This window comes from Triticum urartu, chromosome 3A (genome assembly GCF_056163025.1).
Source record: "Triticum urartu cultivar PI428250 chromosome 3A, HENAU_Tu73, whole genome shotgun sequence".
Lineage (NCBI taxonomy): Eukaryota > Viridiplantae > Streptophyta > Magnoliopsida > Poales > Poaceae > Triticum > Triticum urartu.
Window position 1 is genome coordinate 699907587 of NC_141875.1, and position 21002 is coordinate 699928588.

At 44.8% G+C, this 21002-nt stretch overlaps 1 protein-coding gene, 1 long non-coding RNA gene and 1 pseudogene across 3 annotated transcripts; 2 read left to right on the forward strand and 1 right to left on the reverse strand.

The window, feature by feature from the left end:
- The first annotated feature begins 9330 nt into the window (after nucleotides 1–9330).
- Nucleotides 9331–11092, forward strand: LOC125546098 (uncharacterized; annotated as a pseudogene). The gene is made up of 5 exons (XR_015599052.1): nucleotides 9331–9581; nucleotides 9941–10001; nucleotides 10200–10318; nucleotides 10427–10547; nucleotides 10634–11092. The product of XR_015599052.1 is annotated as an uncharacterized LOC125546098 (transcript).
- Nucleotides 11093–13137: 2045 nt separating this feature from the next.
- Nucleotides 13138–15238, reverse strand: LOC125546097 (uncharacterized). Its single transcript, XM_048710240.2, has 3 exons — nucleotides 14077–15238; nucleotides 13520–13965; nucleotides 13138–13400 (listed from the first exon to the last, which is right to left on the reverse strand). The coding sequence occupies exons 1-2, from the start codon at nucleotides 14969–14971 to the stop codon at nucleotides 13532–13534; spliced, it is 1329 nt and encodes a 442-aa protein (XP_048566197.1). The 5' UTR covers nucleotides 14972–15238; the 3' UTR covers nucleotides 13138–13400; nucleotides 13520–13531.
- On the forward strand, nucleotides 13289–14081 carry LOC125546099 (uncharacterized). The gene is made up of 2 exons (XR_007300437.1): nucleotides 13289–13427; nucleotides 13536–14081. It is a non-coding gene; the product is annotated as an uncharacterized LOC125546099 (long non-coding RNA).
- Nucleotides 15239–21002: the final 5764 nt, after the last annotated feature.

The following is a 21002-nucleotide window of genomic DNA, read 5'->3' on the forward strand; positions in this document are numbered from 1 at the left end:
TAATATGCTTGGAATTCAAGAATAATAAAAGAACTTCCTTATGAGTGTGTTGAATGCTATGAGAAGTTTGATGCTTGATAATTGGTTTGAGATATGAATATGGTGATATTAGAGTTATGCTAGTTGAGTAGTTGTGAATTTGAGAAATACTTGTGTTAAAATTCCCGTAGCATGCACGTATGGTGAACCGTTATGTGATGAAGTCGGAGCATGATTTATTTTTTGATTGTCTTCCTTATGAGTGGCGGTCGGGGACGAGCGATGGTCTTTTCCTACCAATCTATCCCCCTAGGGGCATGCGCGTAATACTTTGCTTTGATAACTTGTAGATTTTTGCAATAAATATATGAGTTCTTTATGACTAATGTTGAGTCCATGGATTATACGGGCTTTTCTCACCCTTCCACCTTTGCTAGCCTCTCTAATACCACGCACCTTTCGCCGGTATCATACACCCACCATATACCTTCCTCAAAACAGCCACCATACCTACCTATTATGGCATTTCCATAGCCATTCTGAAATATATTGCTATGCAACTTTCCACCATTCCGTTTATTATGACACACTCCATCATTGTCATATTGCTTAGCATGATCATGTAGTTGACATCGTATTTGTGGCAAAGCCACCATTCATAATTCTTTCATACATGTCACTCTTGATTCATTGCATATCCCGGTACACCACCGGAGGCATTCATATAGAGTCATATTTTGTTCTAAGTATCGAGTTGTAGTTGTTGAGTTGTAAGAAAAATAAAAGTGTGATGATCATCATTAGAGCATTGTCCCAGTGAGGAAAGGATGATGGAGACTATGATTCCCCCACAAGTCGGGATGAAACTCCGGACGAAAAATTAAAAAAAAAGAGGCCAAAAAAAGGAGAAGAGGCCCAAATAAAAAAAATGAGAAAAAAGAGAGAAGGGACAATGTTACTATCCTTTTACCACACTTGTGCTTCAAAGTAGCACCATGATATTCATGATAGAGAGTCTCCTATGTTATCACTTTCATATACTAGTGGGAATTTTTCATTATAGAACTTGGCTTGTATATTCCAATGATGGGCTTCCTCAAAATACCCTAGGTCTTCATGAGCAAGCAAGTTGGATGCACACCCACTTAGTTTCTTTTGTTGAGCTTTCATATACTTATAGCTCTAGTGCATCCGTTGCATGGCAATCCCTACTCACTCACATTGATATATATTGATGGGCATCTCCATAGCCCATTGATACGCCTAGTTGATGTGACACTATCTTCTCCCCTTTTGTCTTCTCCACAACCACCATTCTATTCCACTTATAGTGTTATATCCATGGCTCACGCTCATGTATTGCGTGAAGATTGAAAAAAGTTTGAGAACACCAAAAGTATGAAACAATTGCTTGGCTTGTCATCGTGGTTGTGCATGATTTAAATATTTTGTGTGGTGAAGATGGAGCATAGCCAGACTATATGACTTTGTAGGGATAACTTTCTTTGGCCATGTTATTTTGAGAAGACATTATTGCTTTGTTAGTATGCTTGAAGTATTATTATTTTTATGTCAATATTAAACTTTTATCTTGAATCTTTCGGATCTAAATATTCATACCACAATTAAGAAGAATTACATTAAAATTATGCCAAGTAGCACTCCGCATCAAAAATTCTGTTTTTATCATTTACCTACTCGAGGACGAGCAGGAATTAAGCTTGGGGATGCTTGATACGTCTCCAACGTATCTATATTTTTTTATTGCTCCATGCTATATTATCTATTGTTTTGGACATTATTGGGCTTTATTATCCACTTTTATATTATTTTTGGGACTAACCTATTAACCGGAGGCCCAGCCCAGAATTGTTGTTTTTTTTTGCCTGTTTTAGGGTTTCGAAGAAAAGGAATATCAAACGGAGTCCAAACGGAATGAAACCTTCGGAAACGTGATTTTCTCAACGAACAAGACCTAGGAGACTTGGACCCTACGTCAAGAAACAAAGGAGGAGGCCACGAGGTAGGGGGCATGCCTACCCCCCCCCCCCAGGCGCGCCCTCCACCCTCGTGGGCCCCCTGTTGCTCCACCGACGTACTCCTTCCTCCTATATATACCTACGTACCCCCAAACGATCAGATACGGAGCCAAAAACCCTAATTCCACCGCCGTAACTTTCTGTATCCACGAGATCCCATCTTGGGGCCTGTTCAGGAGCTCTACCGGAGGGGGCATCGATCACGGAGGGCTTCTACATCAACACCATAGCCCCTCCGATGAAGTGTGGGTTTATGATCAAGTCTATCTATGAACAATATTTGAATCTTCTCTGAATTCTTTTATGTATGATTGGTTATCTTTGCAAGTCTCTTCGAATTATCAGTTTGGTTTGGCCTACTAGATTGATCTTTCTTGCAATGGGGGAAGTGCTTAGCTTTGGGTTCAATCTTGCTGTGTCCTTTCCCAGTGACAGTAGGGGCAGCAAGGCACGTATTGTATTGTTGCCATCGAGGATAACAAGATGGGGTTTTCATCATATTGCATGAGTTTATCCCTCTACATCATGTCATCTTGCTTAAGGCGTTACTCTGTTTTCATTAACTTAATACTCTAGATGCATGCTGGATAGCGGTCGATGAGTGGAGTAATAGTAGTAGATGCAGGCAGGAGTCGGTCTACTTGTCTCGGACGTGATGCCTATATACATGATCATACCTAGATATTCTCATAACTATGCTCAATTCTGTCAATTGCTCAACGGTAATTTGTTCACCCACCGTAGAATACTTATGCTCTCGAGAGAAGCCACTAGTGAAACCTATGGCCCCCGGGTCTATCTTCATCATATTAATCTCCCAATACTTAGTTATTTCATTTGCTTTTACTTTGCTTTTATTTTACTTTGCATCTTTATCACAAAAATACCAAAAATATTATCTTATCATATCTATCAGATCTCACTCTCGTAAGTGGCCGTGTAGGGATTGACAACCCCTTATCGCGTTGGTTGCGAGGATTTATTTGTTTTGTGCAGGTACGAGGGACTGGCGCGTAGCCTCCTACTGGATTGATACCTTAGTTCTCAAAAATTGAGGGAAATACTTACGCTACTTTGCTGCATCATCCCTTCCTCTTCGAGGAAAACCAACGCAGTGCTCAAGAGGTAGCAGCAGCCGTCCTCCTCCTCGAGCCCCTGGAACTCCTCCCTCCTCGGGGACGCGACCGTTCTGCTCCCGCCCCTGGACGCGGCCGTCACGTACCCCTCGTCGCCGTCTTTCTCAGTGATCTCGTGGCCGGCGGCGGCGAAGACCGCAGGCAGTCGAGAGGCACGGAGGGAGAGCACGGCCAGGGCCTCGCTGCCGGGGGGCGGATTGGGGTACGGATCGGGGGCCAGGGCCTCGCTGGTGGGGGCTCCAGTTCTTCCCAATGAACACGGAGCAGCAGGAGCTTGAGCAGCCTCCGTGTGGCCGGTGCAGGTTGGCCGTCGTCGAGCTCTGGGCCCGACGGCTGGTGCCAGCGGTGGCTGGGGCGACCACGGCACGGGCGGGCGACGGAGGAAGGAGGAAGAAGTAGTGGGGGGCTGATTAGCAACAGTTTAAAAGGTGAAAGGGTTTTTTTTGCAAAATTACAAATGAACTAAGGTGCGGACAACTTTTTCCGGACAGAGGGAGTATTATCCTATCAATCATTGTACATATCCTCGCGCGTACATTTGTGGACCGCATGCAAGAGTCAATCAACCTTTTTTAATTATTATTATCAGCATTCAGCAGCTGTCCTGGCAGTGGCATTTTCCACCGGTTCAGTTTAGATGCAGAATCAAGCTGGTTTTGCCTTCAGCCTGTACAAAATTCACTGCCAGGGCATTAACAGCCAGTCCGATTCGTTCTTGAGAGTGAACTTCCTCCTTGGCGATCATCCTTCGCTGCCATAGGAGGGAGCGATCATGGCCTTTGAGCTCTAGGAGGCGACCATGGCCTTTGAGCTCTAGGAGGGACGATGACCCACACTGTTGTATGCTACAACTACCGCGGCCATGTACTGCAACCCGCTGCATGACCACTTGTTGGGGGCGGCGGCAATGGCAACCACGGTGACCGGATACGTGCGCCGGCGAACGATGAGCTTGGAACCAGCAGTGCAGAATGCTACACTAACGATGGCGCGAGATGCCGGAACCAGTGTCACCAGATGCTGGAACCAGCGGTGTGTTGTACTACCGAAATTTGTACCAGCGGTTTTTTGCTGGAACCAGTCAGCGTGGATGTTGGAACTTGCAACACGGATTGCTACAAACGGCGAGAAGTTGCATCTGAAGTGCCCACAAGCTAGGACGGTGACGACCGTACGTCGCGATATTTGTTGCAACAGGCATCTTTGTTTACTGGAACCGGAGATTCAGAACCTGGAACTAGCGATGTTGGGTGCTGCAACGACTTTTAGGTGATAGAACAACAATGCCGTTTTTACTGGAACAAACGACTAGAGGTGCTACAACCGCTCATGATCCTGGGGGGAAATGAGGTTGGGGACAGATCTGCGAACAAGTGTTCGAAAAAGATGAACTTGTCTTTTTTTGAAAACCTGTTTTTAAAGTTAATCAACATTTTTTCAAAACACAAACATCATTTGAAATTTTAAACATTTTTTGGAAAATGAGCAAAAATATTCCAAGATTTTTGGATTTCCGAATATTTCTTGAAATTGTAAGCAATTTTCAAAATTCTGAACTCATTTTTTTGAAAAAATAGCATTTTTTAAATTCATTATATTTTTTAAAACATACAATGTTTTTGAAATTAAGAATATTTTTGAACATTTTTTCGAAACAACAAACAGTTTTTAAATCCTTAAAAGCATGAAAAATGTTGGAAACCATCAAAAATTTAAAATTTCGACTATTTTTTATAATATTGAATAAACTTTGAAATTATGAACATTTTCTTATGATTTTGATTTTTTTATAAAGTTGTAAACTTACAAAAAGGAAAAAAAAGAAAAAGAAAAGAATGAATAGAAAAATTTTAAAAACAAAGAAACCAATGAAAGGGAAAAAAACCAATTTTGAAACCTTGTAGTAACCTCTTTTTTTGTGAGAAAACTTTTGATCTATTCAACTGTCAAGGTAGTACAAAGAACACTAGAAATAAAATTTACATCCAGGTCCGTAGACTACCTAGCAACGACTATGGGCACTCGAGTGAGCCGAAGGCGTGCCGCCGTCATCACCCCTCCTTAGTTGAAGCCGGGCAAACATTGTTGTAGTAGTCAGTCGGGAAAATCATCGTGCTAAGGCCTCATAGGACCAACACACCAGAACAGCAACAAAGCCGAGGAAGAGAAGCGTAAATTGGAAGCATCCAACCTGTAGACTAGATCCAGTCGGATCCATTAGAAATAAATGTCAAACAGATCCCACGAGATCCGTCGTAGATAAACCTCCGCACGCCTTCTGATGATGCTTGAAACATCACCGGGATGGGGGCTTGGCCGGAAGGACCTTATTCCATCTTCAAAAAGCCACAAACCGCCTCGTCAATAAATAAAGGGAAATGATTAGGCTCAACCATCTCAAACCCACGGCAGCGCCAGCCGGTTTCGCTACCATCTGATCTAATTTGATCGCACGGTGTAGAAGTGCTCTCTGGATTCCTCTAAAACAACCCAATCCTTAAGCTCTCGTTAAACTTCGCATCCTCAATCTCCATGGCATGTTGTCTATCCCAGTCTCTCATGTGATCTCTCGCGCTGCCGTTACACATCTCCTCCTCTACCTCCAAGGCGGGAGTGTTGTAAGGTCGATAAGGGTGCCTGACTGGCGGTGTTGCGGGTCCTAGGCACCGATGCTCCAAGAGACGGCAATGTACAAGGTTGTTGCTCCGGCAAGGTCGCCAGCCAACGCAACAGGCAGCGGAGGTTGGCGTCGCTCGGGACGGGACCTCATGTTGGATGGGCTTGCGGTTGGTGGCAACGACAACGATGTAGGTTCCCGACGGTGGCGACCTCCAGATCTTAGATCCACTAGGGGAGATGCTTTTTGCAACAAATGTCATGTTGCAATTGCAACATAGGTCTTGTTTCGACGACGGATGGACACCACCGCGAGTCGGGGATGCTCTTGAAATAAGGTTTCTGCTGCAGTTGCAACAAGGTTCTTGTTGGAAAAAATTCCTTTGTGCTGCCTCACAAAACAATGTTTTGCAATACCCATTTGCAGTTGCAACAAGGTTCTCGTTGCAAAAAAAGTCATATGTGCAGCCTTGATGTTTTTTTTTACAGTAAGGGTTTTTTCGAGGGGCAACGAAGATCTTGTTGCAATGATAAAAAATACGATGAGCATGGCTCGCGAGACGGTGGATCTTTAAAAGATCTATCGGCTGACGTGTAACATCCCGATAAATTAAACGTGTGGTTAGTCTAAAATAAAACATAGATACGTTTTTTTTGCAGAGTTCCTAGGCACACTGTGTCAAAGTTGCATCCCCTTTATCCGAAAATACTTGTCGAAGAAATGGATAAAAATGGATGTATTTAGCACTAAAAAAATCTAGATACATCCATTTCTCCGACAAGTATTTCCGGTCGGAGGAAGTACAAAATACAAAACGGAAAAAGGATTATATTTCTTCTGTTTTATGCAAGGGCGTTTTTTCAAAATTTGTACTTATAATTTCGGTCAATAAAATATGGATTATATGTTACCAAAAATATATTATTAGCAAATTGTTTAAAATGTGCATTCAATGGCATACCTTTTTGTGGCATATAACCCATATTTTATTTACAAAATAATGATAAACGTTAGGCATATTTTTATTCTAAAAAAAAGTTTAGACAGAAGTATAGAACAAGGGAGTACAAAATCCGTATCTATATCTATATCTATACTACTTATAAAAGAGCAAACATTATCTTCTTACCATCGCATGATTAGTCCCACTAAACTCAATCTAACGGCTAGCCTTAACCGAATCTGTTCTCTGTGTGCACTTAGCAATTTACATTGACTGACCGTACTCCACCGCGGAGGAAAATATGAAAGTCCATACCTGGTCAATTAGGAAACTATAATCACGGACACATCCTATTAAGAAACTAATCACGGACACATCTAATTATTAGGAAACTAATCACAAACTCATCCTATTATTAGGAAAAAAATCACGCACGCATCCTAATATTAGGAAAATAATTACGAGCCATCCTATTAAGAAATTAATCACGGATATATCTAATTATCGAGAAACTAATCATGGATGCATCCTATTAGATAACTAATCACGAACGCATCTAATTATTAGGAAACTAATCGCGAGCGCATCCTATCGTCTCCTATCAGGGAATCGTGATCGCGAGTCGCCAGCCGTCACCAGCCCACCACCCATGCGAGCCACAATGAGAGACACGCGAGGAGGAACTGCGGCTTCCTCTGAACACACTTCTACTGACTGCAACGACTTCGTCCACATCCTGGGCATGCTCTCCGGGGACCACCGGCATCCGCGTCGACTTCAGCTCCATCCACAACACCCACGCTGACAACCACCCACCGCCGAGGTCCTTCAAGTGGGGGCAACACTGAGTATCTTGGACCAGTATAAGTGGGCCAAAAAAGTCTGCCCCACAGCCATGCATGTAGATTCGCCTGGTCGCCAACCATCATCGTCCCCAGGGCGGTGCAGGTCTCGGCCATTGTGCAGCAGGTGAAGCTAATCACGGTCCCATCTCACTCGCCCGAAGCCACCGCCGACTCCCTCAGCTCTGACGTGTGCTGCTCCGTTGGACACGCTTGTCCGGTACTCGCGCGTGGACGACGTCGTCCAAAGCTAATCCCGATGCGTGGAAGCCGCCGCCTCAAAGCTGGACGACTGACTCACCTGCGTCGACAATGCCGCCCAGCTGGTGAGAGGACACGGTCGCCGCGGCCGTTCGCAGGCCTGAACGACGGAGACGCTCGCCTTCACGCGAACGCACCACACATACGCATTAATCAAGTAAGTATCGAGTGTTTTTTTTTACTGTCATCACTACCTCGCCGGTGGTGACACATCTAGAAGTACAAGAACTAGAGATGAGGCAATGAGAAATAGAGGAGCGCTGGAGCACACAAAGAGACGTCCGCCTTCTTTCTTTCTTTATTTTTTCACTGATTTTCGTGTACCTGCAACAGACATCCGTGTTTTTTTAAGTACTGACTGCCGGTTATTACATGGCCAACTCACGACTAATAGTGAACTCACAGACAAATTCGCTGAACCAAGACCTTACTTGCAGTTATGAAATTACATTTCACTAAAAAACCCAGAAGTTTGCATAAGTTTTAATGAAAAAAACTAAAATTCGCATAAGTTTTACTAAAAAACCCTGAAGTTTGCATAAGTGTATTTGTTTGTCCAGCAGATACATGGCAATTTAATTTTACACGAGCATTTTTATACCGTCCTTATCTACAGTTGAGTTAACATGTTTTCCTGGTAGAAAACTTGGACTACATACAAGAGAAACAAAAACTGCATGTTGATTATGATGATGATGAATGTAGGATATTTTGTGGTCATGGTAAATTTCATATCATTTAGTACATAAATAATATTCACAATTTTATTTTATTACCATCAATTGTGTTGAGTTTCTTTCATATATATGTATTGACCCTCTTCTTTAAATTAGATGTGACAGATGCGGAATGAACTCATACCACATGATCGCATACGAGCAATTCAAGAGGAATTGGCGGGATTCTTTCTTGACCATATCATACATAAAGACGGAGAATGCCATGTGGAAGTTGAAATTGATTTTAGATGTTAGGGATTATAAGAGATGTTATATTGTATATATGTAGTAGTGTCGGATAGATATATACAAAAACTTGTTGTTCGATCAATCTCGGAGAAAGAGACGTCACTTCTCTCTGTATATGTTCATGACGATCTTGTGTAATTCTTGACTAGAATTTGTTGGCACTAAAATGGTTCCTTAGCTTGTCCTAAATGACATTTTCATGTGTGACTATACTTGCATAAATGTGTGCATATGAAGAATCATGATGAATCTTCTAACTAATTTTGAATTTTATACATCGAGAAAAGTGGGTGGTCTTTTAATACAGGAGACATATTGATTAAGGAGAAACGATATTTCAAATTATTTGTATAAATTGGAAATAAGAGATCGTGTAATTTATAAAAAAAATTCAAATTTATGAATAAATTGTCTTGTATTAAGTTTAGTATAATATATTAATCCAAATAGATACATATTACATGTACACACTTATTAATTTAAATAGACGTGCGTTGCACGTGTACATTTACTAGTCCATCACAAATAAACATCCGATTCGTGTCTGTGTTGGTCTATCTTTCGAAGCTAGTACGAAAAAAAAAGGAAGTGGAAAAAAACAGCAGCCTTCCCCTCTCCTTCTGTCCCGTCGGCCGTCGCCGCCGCCGCCTCCTCGTGTAGCCCCACGCCGGCCAGCCCCCCGCCTGACGTCGTCCTTCCCGCGGATCTCCGTCGCCGCCTTCCCCGTACAGCCCACGCGCCCCCTCCACCCCCGGCCCCGCCGTCCCGGTTGAGCACTGAATCCGCCGGCCGCCAGGTAAGGCTCCGTCCTCTCCCGGACTCCCGTCTTCCTCTTGCTTGCTGATCCCGCTGCACGAGCTGTGCAACTTCAGCAAGCCTGGCTCTAGGCTTCGGGATGGATGGGGGCGGAGGGGAAGGTTTGGTGTGAGCTGTGATGCTCATGCTGTCTTCTAGATATCGTCGAGATTTTGCATACTTTTGAATGCAAATTTAGAATTTACTCTCTTCGATAGATGATAGAGGTAGGAAAAATTAGCAATTGACAGATCAAAATAAGAGTGTATTATATGACACGAGGCCAACGAACTAAACAGAAAATCAAGTTGATGCCTGTCAACTGACACCATTCTCCTTGGTGCTCCATGTTTGTTTCAGGTGTAGATTGGTTTCTCGATGGAGGCACCACCGTCGAGGCAGGAAGGAACCTATTGGCATGGTACTGCCCTAGCCTTGTTCTGATGTAGTATCACTAGATTTTGCAACCTTCCGTCGTCTGTCTTTTGTTGCCATGTATATATATGTTACTTAGATACAGTTTCTGCTTAATGAAACAATGTAGGTTCTGTTTTAACTTCAAAATTACTAGCACTCCATGTCATCACAGCTAGTCTTTTCCCCACCAATTTCGATTCAGGCAATGGTGAAGATGCCGCTGCGGACGATGACTCCTCCTGGTGTGATGCTTCAGATTCTCCAGGACATGGTTCCAGCTTACAAACAGAATGGGCCCACTTGCAGGACCGGCTTCATAAGGTAATATATAATTATTTTGAGTTCCATGGTTGTTGGTTAATCATGAATCATGAATTTGCGTTGATACCAAAGAAGTTTGACGGTAAGGCTCTTTTGGTTTCTCTGTAGATGGGCTACAGGGAAGGCATAACCGAAGGCGGAAGGACGCTGCCCAAGAGGGCTTCAATCTTGGGCATAGGCAATCTGCGCCTGAAGGATACAAGTGGGGTCTCGTTCGGGGAATTACTAGGTGAATTGGATTGCTGGTCATGGCAACTACAGTTTTCTTTATATACTATTCTTTTTTTTTGTTGTTGTTGTCCTTAAAAAAAGCAGTGCATTGGCTAGTTTTCCTGACAGTCTAAAAGAAAAGTTGCTGCTAGACGCCCAGTGTAGAGGGAAACTTGAAGATTTGCGCAACTCTGTGCAAGAAATTTCACCAGAGGCTGCACTGCGGATGTTTCATGAGAGTATTATTCAGGATAATGCTCCGCTAGTGGAAAGCAGGCTTCAAACCATTCCAAATGATCTTCTGCTGTTCTTGCGCGAATTCCCAGATGTTCAAGTTCCTGAAGAGTTGAAACAAGCTCCGTAAGCAAGGTCGAAAGTGAAATTGCAAGCACCACTGATTTTGGACTCTGGTAGAATCACTTAGACCGAGTTCTTCTAAGGATGCGGTTGTAAACCCTGTGATACTAAGATTTTCTTTATCATGTCACCCCTTCTTCGCTACGAAACTCCTGTAAATTCACATTATGAATGACCATAGTAATATATTTCTTTGTGAGTGTTGCATCTTTCTGTTCTTCCTTTCCCAACCGTTGCTCTGGTCTACTTAACCCTTTGGCATTTGCAATTGCTAATGAAGTGTATTGGTATTCTTCATTGATTTGAACCATTTGTTATATTCTTGAGAAAGTATGAATAATTGTTACACTCAGCACTCAGTGCAGATATCACTAGTTATTGTACTTTTGATAGTGTATAGGTTCTGATAATTTCTGGCATTTCGTTATACTGACAATTATGCTAAGTATTGTAGAGGTATACTTGTTGAAAATGGCACACTGCATATTTGATGAAACCTCTCGTCTCATTGTTTATCATATCTTGGTAGCATTTATCAACTTTTTCCTTTTTCATGTTCTGTGCAGACAGAAAATGCTAGTTTGCATCGGCTGGCTTCAGCAGATGCACTCAAATCTGCTCAACCGAAGGGCCTGATCCACTCCTCAGAGTTGCTATGACCTACTGCTGTTAATGGGATGTTAACTGCATGCTGATATGCCCTTTGATGGTCCATGGTAGTTATTGGACTGCACACCATGTCAGTAAATTGTCTGCTTCTATTTCTGTTACAGGGGGTGGTGTGATTGGAACATCAAGCTGTTGGTTTTGAGTGTTAATGCCATCTATTCATGGTGATGCATGCCTCAGGTTGGTGAGAGCATCAAACCGTGTATCCGTTGTGACTTGTGACTGTTGGTTTCGAGTGTTATATTCATGGTGATTCATGCTTGATCCATCTGCCTTCTTCACATATCCGTTTGGAGTGTTTCTTGTTGTTTCTATTCAGTGCCATTTATTTGGTTTCATGTGGGACTATTTTCTTGGTTGCTCATGAGTTGAATGAGTACCAGGCCCGCATGCAAACTCTTTTTGTCTGTCTGCATTGTTCAAGGCTGCATCTTACAGTCATGGCATTGCAGGGGACATAATTTGAAATGGTTTGTACGCAGCACCAGAAATCCCTGGACGAAATGATTGAACATTCGGAGATTCTTCCGCCATCTCTTGTTACCTGATATGGCATTCGGTTAGTCCGTTAGCCCAGCAGGTTTGCACCATCTGTTCTACTCCTCTCAATTTGGCACCAAAGTAGACCAGCGACCAACAGTTAGTTTCGTTGCTGTACTCAGTGAAGATAACATTAGATATTCTGCTTTTGCTAGTCGCAAGTTTTGAAACATTCTGCACCATGGCAGTAAATTGTCTGCTCTGTTTCAGTTACAGCCGGTTGGTGTGATTGGAGCATATCAAGCTGAGCATGAGCATCCATCCTTCAGGTTGGTGAGAGCATCAAACCTTCTACCCGTTGTGGCTTGTGACTGTTGGTTTCCAGTGTTAATGCCATCTATTCATGATGACTCATGCTTGATCCATCTGCCTTCTTCCCGTACCCGTTTGGAGCGTTTCTTGTTGTTTCTATTCAGTGCCATTTATTGTCATATCTGTTCGGAGCGTTTCTTGCTGCTTCTATTCAGTGCCATTTATCTGGGACTATGTTTTCGTTGCACCTGAGATGAATGAAGTGCCAGGCGTGCTAAATCTTGTTTATTTGTTTGCCAGGACATGAATTTTTTGGTGCGCACCAGAAAACTCTGGACCAAACCGTCGAATATTTGAAAATTCTGCTGCTGTTTCTTGTTACCTGACATGGCATTCGATCACGCCTGTTCTGCATTGTACGCCCCAGCAGGTCTGAACCATCTGTTCTACTGTCTCAGTTAGGCACCAGATCAGAACTGCAACCAACAGTTACTTGCATTGATAACACAGGTAGAGTCTCAGCAATCATCAGTTACTAGGTGTTTTAATTGCTTATTGTGTTTCTAGAGTTACTACTTAACACAATGCAAATAGGCAGCATATGGAAACATTGTACATCTGTGACATGGACACAAAGATGTGGAACCTCCATTTTGCTGATTATTATCACAGAGAATGCAAACAAACACGAAAGGATCACACAAGATTGCCAAGACACGCTCTGGCCAAACATGCTGTCAATAAGAGTTTTATTGATCTTTGTCCAAGCAAGGAATACATCTGAATGTTCTTGCCAGTTTCTCATCACTAAAATATCAGCATGAGCACAGCAGACCTATGTACACATGCACTACGCCACTACACTATGAAGAACAGCTGACCCTGTGAGCGAGACCCCTAGCGGCTCTCGAGTACAACTGCGCTATGAGCACAAGATCTCAGGTGCTGGTGAGCAGCTCTCTACCCTCGCTGAGCAGGTCTCTGGCACAAATATCGCAGTGACCACCAAGTTAGAACCCCAATAACCATCATCTGCTCCAGCTTGAACCCCAAACTGCAAGTATAGATTCGACACCGCATCGTGAGTGAAATCTTCAGCATACAAACAATTTGGGCCACATGAATGAATGAATTCTACTACTTAAAATGATTTTAACCCCTAACTGTTCTTACCTCTAAAACCTATCAGTTGCAGGCAAAGCTTTTCTTGTCGTCGGACTTCTTCTCGCCCAGGTGTGGCGGCAGAACAGTTTCAAAGGCCTGGACAAGCATCTCCACCTTCCTCTTCTGAGCACGGGCCAACTTGTTCACTGTCCTCCGAAGCGCATAATCGACCATCCACTCCTCGGCATTCTTGCGATCATCGGTCATCTGATGCCTGAGATCAACCTTTTCAGCATCTGGATCAGGCACCACCGGAAGAAAGTTCGGGGCCCTGGGGTTGAATGCCCGGATTCGCTCCCCGCCTCTAGGTGTTCTTCTCCTGGACATGGTCAACTTGTTCCCCTGGCTGGTTGCCGCGGCATCAGCACCTACATCCTCGAAATTCATCCCACCAAACGCACTGGATATGTCATCCATTGAGGATTCCACTGAAGAGCCACCACCACCGCCGCAAGCTGCAGAATTGCAACATCATTCGCCGTCGATCAAAAAATTATGTTTCTGGAATTCATTCAATGTGGTGGAAACTAGAAAGGAACAAGCAATTTCAGGAAGAGAAATTTCACCTTTAGACATGTTGTTGCATTCGTATCTAGCGCCCAGCTCCTCTGAGATATCAGACCTGCAGTCAACAGAGTCCTCCTCTGCTTCTTCTTGATGGACCCAAGAAGCCTTCCCCTCCTGACCAATGTCCCCTTTGCCTCTGGGAGAGCTCGTCGTCCCCGGCAGCTCGGCGAAGCCATCGGAGATGACGTCGCTGGACCCGCAGGAGCCGTCCACCGAGAAGCCCGGGTCGGCCCACTTGTCCGTCTTCCCACCCCGGAGACTCCGGCGACCGAAGTTGACGTAGGGAGACTCCACCTCCTCGGCGGAGAGGCCGCTGCAGCAGGAGCCCGAGCTCGCCGTCTTGGGGCGGGCGCCGGCGCCGGGACACGCCACCTGGACGAAGAGCCCGGCCCCTTTGCCGGCGACAGCATTGCTGCTGGGATTGGTCTTGGGGTCGCGGAAGGCGGAGACGCCCCGGTGCTTCATGCTCTGCTCCGTCTTGATCAGGCCCCTGCGGGACGCCAGGAAGGCCCCCAGCGGCGGCGCCGCGGGCGCGTGGCCCTTGAAGGAGCAGTAGGCGTACCGGCAGGCGCGGTGCCCCTCGCAGCCCCCGCCGCCGCCGCCGCCGCGGGCGCTCTTCTGGGCGGAGGCGCACGTCGGCCTGGCCGCGCGCGGCGTGGGCAAGCCGAGGCCCGCCGCCTTGGCCACCACCGGCTGCGCGGCGGGTGCGGAGGCCACCGCAGCCGCAGATGCAACCTCCTGGCCGGCCCTGGCGCCGGAGCTGCTGGTCGGCCGCATGTAGCCGGGGTCCGCCGCCACGGCCTGGCCCCCGCCCCCGGCGCGCGCGCGACCGGCGGTCCCGGGGACACCGACGGCGTCTTGGGGCCTCGTGCGCGGCTGCTTGCAGTGCACCATGGCGGGCGGCGGCGGCGGCGGCCAAGAAAGGAAAGAAAGGTGGAGATTGGGGTTGGTTCGGGGCTGTGATGATCCTGGCGGCAGAGAGGCAGGCAAGGAAAGGAAGGTTTTGATTGCGGCGTGAGGGCAAGATGGCGATGGGCTGGATTCGATTCCGCCGGACGGACTCGGAAGTCGGAACTCGGAGGTGGGGAGGCGGCCGGCGTGGATCGATGCGTTTGGTTGGGTTCTTTGGGGGAGGTGGCGAGATTTTGAATGCCCGGCTCGCTCGCGTGCGGGGTACAGTACGGTGGTGGGGTGGTGGTGTATATCCTCTGTGGGCGTGGGTCCTGTGTGCTGTGCTGACCCACGCACACGCCACGCCACGCCGCCTGCTCTGTTTTCCTCGGCTTGGATTCAGGGGGTTTTGTTTCGTGGCAGACCTGTTTCTTGCTGCTGCTACTCTGGGGCTTTGTTGAGGTTTTTATGGTAACCGATGTTAGCATAAGCAAGGCGAGTTTTTTTTGGAGACAATCTCATAGTACTACGTTTCTTCCAGGCAAACGGTATATATGAAAGGAAAAAAAAAAAGAGTGTCCATGATAGTATCTGAGATACCCTCTCTTTCTCAACATACATTTTGGGGGTACAACTCATTGAAGTTTAGGATTTGGACATCAAATCTTCCATCAATGACATTGCTCAAGTAGCAAAAATTGTTATTGTAAGGCTGATTAATGGTTGTAATAATGTTTACGGTTAATTACAGCTCCGAACATTCTCCCGAGTTATAGCTCATAGACGTAAAGCGAAACGACGGGTCGTGATAAACCACAAGATAAAAATATGTAAAGTTGACGCCGTTACTATAATTTATTTTTCGATGAGGAAAAGGTGCGGCTGTCGCCTTTTCTAGAAACGTTGTCCGGCATAATGCAGACGTGCATGAAAACATAATGTTGGTTGGAGACAAGTAGATAATGCTTGTGTCATGGTGGACCTGAAGAAATGCACAGGATGCCAAACCCTGCTCGAGTCTATCTGCGAAATGGTGACAACAATGATCATGCGTGTTTGTTTGGAGGTTCCTGATCTTTTTATCTTTTATGCCCGTAACCTTCTCTGCCCATGGTTTATCTGCAAACCAGTAGTTTGACAACTTATCGTGCAAGGAGCATGTCTCAGGCCGCAATGGCAGACCTAGAATCCGGGGTGCCACCATTCAAAATTTACAGTAAACATCATTGCATCTCAACTAATAGTAAAATTTATTTTAAAGTATTGGAGGCGGATTCGCCCCCTGCCTGGCCGCAATGTGTTTGTCAGTCTTATGTTGGCACCCATTCACACCCATTGGATGGACGGTTCATTTGGCTCTCCAAAACCTTTGAGATTACTTCAACTTGTGCATGTATGGTTTTTTGAACTATTTTTTTTTACTCCAAGTCATGGTGGAACAACATTGAGATGCAAAAGATGTTTTCAAATACTAACCTTGTACTTCTAGTTTTTCATGTGGATCTTTAGCGTTCATTTTCTCTTTTCCGTTTCTTTGATGTGGGTTTTTCTTTGCAGGGGAAAAAGATTTTATTCCATATTAAGAGAGTTATAGTCGAGAGGCAAAAGATCCTCAGTATGTGATGGTCACTCTGTTCTTTTTTTGCGTACACTCTGTTTTGATGTGGTTAGTTTATTAATAAATGAATAGAGTCAGATTGTCCGCACTAAATTTTTACCCAAGTCATGGTGGAGCAGCATTTTAGTTTTTCTGCGCGGATCTTAACCGTCCATTTTTTTTTCAGTTTCTTCGATGTACTGTAGTTGGCTTAATGACAAATCAATAGTCAGCACTCAGTGCAGATATGCTGACCCTCTCTTTCTCAATATATATTTTGGGGTACAACTCTTTGAAGTGGAGGATTTGCGCATCAAATCTTCCATCAATGACATTGCTTACGTAGCACAATCGTTATTGTAAGGCTGATTAATGGTTGTAATGTTTACGGTTAATTACATCTCCGAACATTCTCCGGAGTTATAGCTCATAGACGTAAAGAGAAAGGACGGGTCGTGATAAACCACAAGATAAAAATATCTAAAGTTGACGCCGTTACTAGAATTTATTTTTCGATGAGGAAAAGGTGCGGTTGTCGCCTTTTCTAGAAACGTTGTCCGGCATAATGCAGACGTGCACGAAAACATAATGTTGGTTGGAGACAAGTAGATAATGCTTGTGTCATGGTGGACCTGAAGAAATGCACAGGATGCCAAACCTCGAGCCTATATGCGAAATGGTGACAACAATGAACAGGCGTGTTTGTTTGGAGGTTCTTAATCTTTTTATCTTTTATGCCCGCAACCTTCTTTGCCAATGGTTTATCTGCAAACCAGTAGTTTGACAACTTGTCGTGCACGGAGCATGTCTCAGGCCGCAGTGGCAGACCTAGAATCCGGGGTGCCACCATTCAAAATTTACATTAAACATCATTGCATCTCAACCAATAGTAAAATTTATTTTAAAGTATTGGAGGCAGATTCGCCCCCTGCCTGGCCGCAATGTGTTTGTCAGTCTTATGTTGGCACCCATTGGATGGACGGTTCATTTGGGTCTCCAAAACCTTTGAGATTACTTCAACTTGTGCATGTATGGTTTTTTGAACTATTTTTGTTTACTCCAAGTCATGGTGGAACAACATTGAGATGCAAAAGATGTTTTCGAACACTAACCTTGTACTTTTAGTTTTTCGCGTGGATCTGTAGCGTCCATTTTCTCTTTTCCGTTTCTTTGATGTGGGTTTTTCTTTGCGGGGGAAAAAGAGTTTTATTCCATATTGAGAGGGTTATAGTCGAGAGGCAAAAGATCCTCAGTACGTGATGGTCACTCTGTTTTTTTTTACGTGGTACACTCTGTTTTGATGTGGTTAGTTTATTAATAAATTAGTAAGTGTGCATGTGCAACGCACGTCTTGACAAATATTAGAACCCTATATGAGAATTCCCGTGCATAGATTATGAGCTTACGGCGGTGAGAAACCTAATTTGGGAATCAAATATATCAATACACACTTTTAGCTTTGACTTACAATAATTGATTCAATATGAAGTTAAAAACTGGAGTTTGAAATATGAACGGCCAAGAAATGTCATATACCGGATAGCTTAAAAAAATCTGCGGTGTTAGAAAGACGTAAGTGGATTTAAAAAATTCAATTAGATTTACCGGCACTCAAAGACAGAAAGTAGCTTTTCTAAAAAAGAAATAACTGAAATTTGCAAGAAGGTGAATAATATGATAGATGGTTTCGATTTGTCTGAAGAAGAAAAAAATGTGGAGTATGAAACATTAACTATCACAACGTCAGTAGCAAACATTGATATGAAATAGATGTATAGTGCCCAAGATGGGTATATTATCAATTGGTCCAAGTTCTCCATTGGCACTGTATGTATATTTTTTTCTCTCTCATTGCAATGGAAAAATAGAAGAATTTATGTAAGCGGACTTGCCAATGTTCAGAATACATATGGTTCTGAACTTCTGCAGATTAGCATAAAGAGCAATCAATCGTAGTTTGTTAAACTGAAGAATATCAACTGACACTAATAACTGAATTCTGAAAGAGCATTTTACTTCTACATGCGAGAACAAGTATTAGATGAATTTGATGTTAGCTCAGCAGTGAGCTACACATTAGTGTATTTCTTGCCAATAACAGAGGTCCAGCACTGAATGACACGGTTGTGTATTTCTTGCCAAAAGTTCCTTTAAAAAACCTGCAAGTAAATGGCACTCAAAATTAATTAGATGATCATTACAAAATATTGCAGGATTTCACATCAACTCACTGTAGTACGAAATACTTGTTGGCTAGACAAGAAATATTAGGGCATTTACTAACGAAGTATATAGAACAAAAGATGGCTGAAGAAAACAGTAAAAGGATAGAACAGTACTTAGTACACCTATTGTACTTAGTAGACATACAATGAAAAACACAAAGAAAGAGTCGTGAGTAAAGGAGCAACTGAACATGCGAAGAATAGAGGAGTTACTGCAGGCGGGTGTACAGGTGTTCGGCATGGAGAAGGGGAAGAGAGGAAGAAGGATTCAGGGGCTGGCGGGACTCACCTGCGACGCCGTTGCAGTCACAATCACCGCCGTCACGTCGCCTACTTGTTCTCCTCCCTATTTAGGGCTCCTTTGATTCAAAGGAATTCTTTAGGATTTTTGGAGGATTGAAATTCTTAGGAGTTTTTCCTATGTCGGCCCTTTGATTCATAGGATTGGATCCCATAGGAATTTATCCTATGGAATCTTTTGTACTACATTTCATAGGAAATCTAACATCCACTCCAACCTCTTTTTACAATTCCTTTGTTTTTCATGTGGCATCAAACACTCTTTGCTAATCCTATAGGATTCAAGTTGACATGCCACTGCAATCCTATACTTTTCCTATTCCTACATTTTTAAAATCCTGTGAATCAAAGAGGCCCTTAGTTTGTGTGGGGAGGACTTACACTGTTTATCCTGTGATGCCGGTGTGAGTTGCGACAGTAACGGGTGGCCACGAACCGACGGAGCTTGGAGTCGTACGCGGAGACGCCATCGCCGTGGTAGCGGACGAAGTGGAGAGCTAGCAGCGCTTTCTCTACCTTTGGGTCCGGTCGAGTAGCAGAGCCGCAGGCGGGCCTGATGCCAAACATGGCACGGATCTCATCGGGCGACTTCCTGTCCACCATGGCGGCGACGGTGTTGCACACGTGGTCAAGCAGGCCCCCATTGCCAAGATCCTTGGAGGTCAAGGAGCATGGCGTGGTCCAGGCCGGGCCGGCGGCGGCCCATCCCGGGTCGGCGTGGGTATGCCTGGAGCAGTGGAGGATCAGGGAGAGGGCAGCAGAGTCGACACAGAGGTGGACGCGGGGGTAGCGCTAGCCGCTGCTTCCGCCGGCTGGGGCATAGGTGTCGTACTCATACCTGATGATCATGTGCTCTAATTGGACGCCGCACTGGCTCGTCTCCGCCTCGGGCACCACCAGGTCCACGATCCAGCCATTGCAGCACCACCATCTTCTTCCCAACTTCTTCCAGTTCCTCTTCTTCGGGATCGCCCGCCATCTCCTCCTCCGCTCTCATCTTCTCCGGTGATTTATTCTTGCTTTTCTACTGGTTATGTTCACGTTGGATCGTAGAGGTTCCCCATGGCTCCTCAACCTCTCTGCTGATCCGATGAAGCGCGCGGCGCGGGTTAGTGATCCATCCATGATAGATTGTTGTGGCCATCCCTCTTTCCACCATCCCTTTTCCTTCCTCGTTCTGGTCGCCTCTCCACACCTGATCACCTGAGCACCTCCCGCAGCGGCGAGTTCGCTGTCCAGGAAGGACACCGTGCTGTCGTGCGGCGAGGGAGCCCTCGTTGTCTGACGCGGTGATGACAGGGAATCGTCGTGATTGAGGGTGAAGGGATTCGTTTGCGATCAGTTTCCTGTTTCTACGTGCCTTCCGTAATCGTAGGGGCTGCGGGCGTGGAGTTTCACATTCCTCCGCGGTGGAGTACGGTCAGTCGTTGCAAATTGCAAAGTGCACAGCACGAAACAGATTAGGTTAAGGCTAACCGTTAGATTAAATTTACCGGGTCTAATCATGCAGTAATAATGAATCCGTGTACATTTGTGGGGTGCACGTAAGAAAGTTATTGTTTGATTGTTTATTAGTAGTAGAGATGAATGGAGTCGGATATTTTACCCAAGTCATGGTGGAGCAGCATTTTAGTTTATCTGCGCGGATCTCAACCGTCCATTTTTTTTCAGTTTCTTCGGTGTACTGTAGTTGGCTTGATAACAAATCAGTAGTCAGATTGTCTGCTCAGCATGAAGAATCAACGCATTTTTTTTTCTGTACGTACATGTAGAGGGCGAGCCTGCACACAGCATGCATACACAGAGAGAGAATCACGGGGCACACGTGACGCCGGCTCCAGACTCCTAGGCCGTCCCTATCCGAATTCAATGCCGACATGTGGGCCCGGCGCAATCATCGGGTCGGCGGTTC

Bases quoted from the DNA above. Each gene is read 5' to 3' on its own strand.
- LOC125546097 (XM_048710240.2), bottom strand. From the start codon at position 14,971: ATGGTGCACTGCAAGCAGCCGCGCACGAGGCCCCAAGACGCCGTCGGT. The intron at 13,966-14,076 runs GTGAAATTTCTC...GCAATTCTGCAG, and splicing joins ATGCAACAACATGTCTAAAG to CTTGCGGCGGTGGTGGTGGC.